Below are 5,267 nucleotides of genomic sequence, written 5' to 3' on the forward strand. Positions count from 1 at the left end.
CGGACAGACGGATGGAGACGGACGGACACACACATACACTGACAGACAGACACAGATACACACACAGACAGACGGACGGTCGGACACGGACGGACAGACACGGTTATACACAGACACGGACATACGCACGGACAAACACAGACAGACACGGATACACACACACGGACGGAGAGACGGACGGATATACACACTGACACCGGAGACAGACGGACACACGGACACACACACAGACGGACACAGATACACACACGGATGGAGAGACGGACGGACACACACGGACGGAGACTGATACACACGGACAGACGCACACAGAGACGGACACGCACACACGGCAGTCTGTGTGACTGAGACGGACGGAGACGGATGGGACGGATGGACACACACACACACACACACGGATTGAGACGGAAGAACGGACGGACACACAGACACGGATACACACACGGATACACACATGGACATACACACAAAAACATACAACTGTGGCATCCCCCGCATCTGGATCGAATGATATGCTACTCCCCTGTGCAACATCTACTCTGTATTGACGGTTGTCCATCTGTTGACAAATTCCGCCAAAACGGGGATGTGTTTGGCAATTAACACAACACCCCAACAACTCCAGGAGATGTAAGGTATGGTGACCTAGAGAATAGAACTTTGTACCGCCATATTTGTTGAGATGTCTTCTCTGAAGAAAATCCGACAAAATCGGATTAAACTCTGAAACTGATGCAAGCACAGTGTGCTGCTTACAGTCCCACCAGGTTGATATGGAGAGAATTGGTCCACACTCCTGGCAGATGTTGGTATGAGCACCATATCCCTCCGGAGAAGCATCGGTGACCAAAACAAACTCTGGAGGAAGGGCGTACAAGGGAACTACCCTCATCAGTCACTTGCCCAACAGGCATTCCTGGATTGGGTGACAAACCACCAAACTAGTCACCTAATTTCCATAAAGAGTAAGACTGACCAAGGTCCCAAGGTCCCACATGCCCCAAAAGAGCATGGAGATACTGAGCTGAGACCCACTGCACCCTCAACAATTGTGAACATGACCTACTGCCGGCCGAACAGTAGCATCCACGAGGATGACAGAACCAAGTTTGATTTCTTCCAAAATGGGTAGAAAGCCTAATTGAAGAAGCAGTGTCATCATTGAAGAAAAGGCTCTGATACTCTTGTCTGGACGAAGCTGAGGACAAACCAGTTTTCCAAATAAGTCTGCATCCGAATCCCTAGTTGATGACACTGTCCTACTAATGCCTTCATCAATCGAATGAAAGCACGAGGGGTCCTGGCCAAACCGAACAGCAGGATACATGGGGTGTTCAGATCAACCTCGAAAATGGAACCATTTTCAAGAAACTCTAAAATTATCAGCTCCACCAAATGACACCTGTCTCCAGAGGGCAGTACAGGCATCACTGGAGCAGAAGAAAGAGGAAGATCTGTAACTTGTTATTTTAACTTTGTAAAATCTTTGAACCAACAAACTGACAATGCGTGTCAATTTGAATACACATGCCAGTTCAGGGCCGAAAGACATGTAGGCTATCCCAAGGTCTGGGTTACACCAGACCGAGCGAAAACAAAACGTAAATAAGTGTTCTCAAGACCGAGCTGGATATAACCGGTTTGGCGTCAGCTGTGCATGAGCACTCGACGGAAATCTCCAAATCCACTCTGAATGATCTTGAGAAGCGATTGGAGGCCGAGTGTGCCAGTCACTGCGAGACGAGGAACGAGTTATCGGAGTTGAGCAAGGTCAGTTCAGAGAGGCTGGAAGAGTTGACGGTGATGACACAGACGTATCAGGAGCTAGAAACGCGGGTCAAAGAGTTAGGCAGCAGTCTTTCTTCTAAAAATGAAACGCTGGTCAAAGCCGACTTCAAGATGGAAGAACTGAGAACCGTGAGTGAGAAGAAATCTGGTCTGTGCAGTTCGTCATCAGCCAGTGAAAAACAGCTACAGGAAAGGTGAGGATTTATTACAAAAACGTTTTGTTAATATTTGTTAGTGTCTTATATGTCTGTTAGCCTCATTATAAATTGCTGTATATATACCATAATTCCATGATTCCGAACTGAGTGTTTGACAGCACACATTGTTAACTACAATTAATTAGGCTTCCATTTTGTTTTGGTACAAGACCCGGTAGCCAAGTAGTTAACATCGCTGAATGTCAAATGCCATGTGAATTGGTTCAGTAGTGGGGCCGGGACGTAGCCGAGTGGTTAACGTCGCTGAATGTCAAATGCCATGTGGATTTTTTTTTTTTTTTTTTTTTTTTTTTTTTTTTTTTTTTTTTTATTATGATTTTTTTTTATTATTATTATTTTTTAATTATTACTATTATTATTTTTTATTTTAATGTAATGTTTTTTTAATTATATTTTCCCTTCTTCAAAATTAACTCTTCTTAAAAAAATGTGCATTATTATTTGTTCCATCATAACATTTAAAAATAATGATGATAAAAGGAATTAGATGGATTTAATAACTTTGTTTGTTATTATTGCTTTATTTATATATTTCAATATACAGATGGAATTTTTTTAAATTTAAATTATGGGTTTTCTTTTTAAATGTACAGCAAACATGCTTGAAATGTTAAAGCAATTAAGTAAATATAAATGTTGAATAACATGATCCTAACATTGCTGAAATGCTTGTAGTTATGTAATGTTTTCTCTTCCAGGACACATTATGTCAAAGCAGATTATTTGCTGCCTCTGTTTGAAGAGGTGTAAACAAGCAGCAAGAAGACACGTTGTGAACAGTGGCCTCAAGAACTACCTCGGGAAATGCCTCTTAAGAGAAGTGGACAACAACGAGATCATCTGCAATGCTTGTTATGCCAAGTACCGACGACAGTCTTCTACAACAGTACAGCATGTTGATGAAGAATTACCACAAGCCAATCTTCTGAGCCCAAAGACCATACAGCTTAAAATTCCATCAACCCCAAGGAGCCACAAATACTGCATTGTATGTAAGAAGACCGGAAATCAGCGAAACCACTTGGTAAATATTCCTGACCATGCTAGAACACAAGCTTTCATAGAAAAGGGTGTATTCATCGACTCTAGAAACAGATGCTGTCTTAAACATATTGAAAAAACTTATTTTTCTAAATCAGCACTGTCAATCATTTCTGTGACAAAACAGTGTGATATTTTTTCTAGGACGGACATTGTTTCATTGCTGGAAAATATACGTCATATGATCAAAAAACAAAGTCACATCAACTTTAACATTCCATCAATGATGACGGATGATGACTGCTGCTGTTTAACCGGTTTAACCAAAGAGCAGTTTGTAGATTTAACAAGTTATCTACAGCCACTTCGGGCAACAGCTGTTCGGTCATTGCCTACATGCCTAGGTGTGTTCCTAACAAAGCTAAAAACTGGTCTTCCCAATAAAATCCTAGCTGTTCTCTTTAGTTTGAAAAGACACCAGGTGCAAAGAATAATACATTCCACACTGTTGGCCATGATGACAAACTTTGTACCTGAAAACATTGGGTTTAAACACATCACACATGACAACTTTTGCCGATTACATACAACTCCAATTGCTAGAACATTATTTTCCTCTTCATCCGATCAGGCTGTCATAGTGCTGGATGGAACATATGTGTACATTCAAAAGAGTGGACATTACAATTTCCAAAGACGTTCTTTTTCTATGCACAAACACAGACCGTTGGTGAAACCTATGGTTATTGTCGGAACAGATGGTTAAATTTTGAGCATCTTAGGACAGTATTATGCTGATGGCAAAAATAATGATGCCTCCATAACAAAACATGCCTTCGCACACAATTTAGAAAATATAAATGAGTGGATCCAAGAGAACGATGTTTGTATTGTAGACAGAGGATTCCGGGATGCTGTGGAGTTTCTTAATCTAGAACGAGGACTTGATGTGAAAATGCCATCCTATTTACCAAAAGGCCAAAAACAACACACCACTGCTGAAGCTAACTCAAGCAGACTGATAACAAAAGTTAGATGGGTAGTAGAAAGTGTAAATGGCAGACTCAAGCATTTTAAATATTTAGATAAAGTTGTACCTAATACAATGATCCCTTAATTTGATGAATTTTTGCAAGTTATTGGGGCAGTCTGTAACAAATACAGAAAACCTCTAGTGTCATCTGACAGTCAATCAGAAAATATAGCAAGATACATGCTCGAAAAGGCAGAGGAAGGCAACCATCTTCAGAAGTACTTGGAGGATAACGATTTGCTGAAGAAGAAATCTTTATTTAAAAATCTAGATGATGCAACTGTGGAGCTGCAAAACTTCCCTAAGTTGAACATGGATCAGCTAAGAGATATCACCATTGGAGTATACCAGCTGAAACAAGCCTCATCATACTCCAGAGAACACGTTGATGACAATGGGGAGTATGCTGTGATGGTGTGTAAGGAAAGCCCAACATTAATCAAAGTGAAAATCCAGTCTCGTCATACAAGTAGTGCTGCACATACGCTGTGGATTGAGTATGGGGACACTCCCTGTAAACCTGTTATAGGATGGTACTGTACCTGTAAAGTAGGTGCTCGGGTTGTAGGTTGCTGCGCACACGTAGCTAGTGTGTTGTGGTATTTAGGACTATGGAGAAATCAAGACAAAAATATCACAGAAACCAAGTATTCCCTTTTGGATGCACGTGACTTGCCAGCAAATGACACCTCACCAGAGACTGACAGGTGTCAAGAAGAATAATTATACCATATATTGGTGTACACTGAACCTTAACATATGTAATACAGTTTCTGATCTGAGGAAATGAAATGAACGGGTTTCCTATTGTGTAGTATTCCATTTATATTGAAGTTAACAATGTTATTATCAGCCCCATGAAAGTGCACTATAAAATAAATGCATGCTTATAGCATCCAGAGATATTCTGCTGTATGAAACTATGTTACATCTATTCACATAACACAAACTTGTGGATTAATTAAACAATATGACTGGGTAATACAGGACTAAAATTAACATTGTTAGTAGACATTTAGACTTGTTTCAAACATGAGTTGATTTGATGGGTTAGCCTGTTACATTATGCAAAAGTGAAGGCATTGTATGGTTTTCTTTAATGCAAATATAACTGACTAAACTTATTACTTTTGAAAATGATTTTAACAAATATTTTAGAGCACATTGGTTATTTAATTATCATAATTCTGACACATGGTCATCAGAGGAAATCTGCTACATTTTTCCTAATAAAATAAACCGATGTG

General features: G+C 40.1%; 1 protein-coding gene across 1 annotated transcript; it reads left to right on the forward strand.

Annotated features, from left to right (window-relative positions):
- Window positions 1-4,155: 4,155 nt before the first annotated feature.
- On the forward strand, window positions 4,156-4,912 carry LOC121392119. Its single transcript, XM_041523480.1, has one exon. The coding sequence runs from the start codon at window positions 4,201-4,203 to the stop codon at window positions 4,741-4,743; it is 543 nt and encodes a 180-aa protein (XP_041379414.1). The 5' UTR covers window positions 4,156-4,200; the 3' UTR covers window positions 4,744-4,912.
- The last annotated feature ends 355 nt before the right edge of the window (window positions 4,913-5,267 follow it).

Source organism: Gigantopelta aegis, unplaced genomic scaffold, assembly GCF_016097555.1.
Source record: "Gigantopelta aegis isolate Gae_Host unplaced genomic scaffold, Gae_host_genome ctg3391_pilon_pilon:::debris, whole genome shotgun sequence".
Taxonomy (NCBI): Eukaryota; Metazoa; Mollusca; class Gastropoda; order Neomphalida; family Peltospiridae; genus Gigantopelta; species Gigantopelta aegis.

Bases quoted from the DNA above. Each gene is read 5' to 3' on its own strand.
- LOC121392119 (XM_041523480.1), top strand. From the start codon at position 4,201: ATGCTCGAAAAGGCAGAGGAAGGCAACCATCTTCAGAAGTACTTGGAG.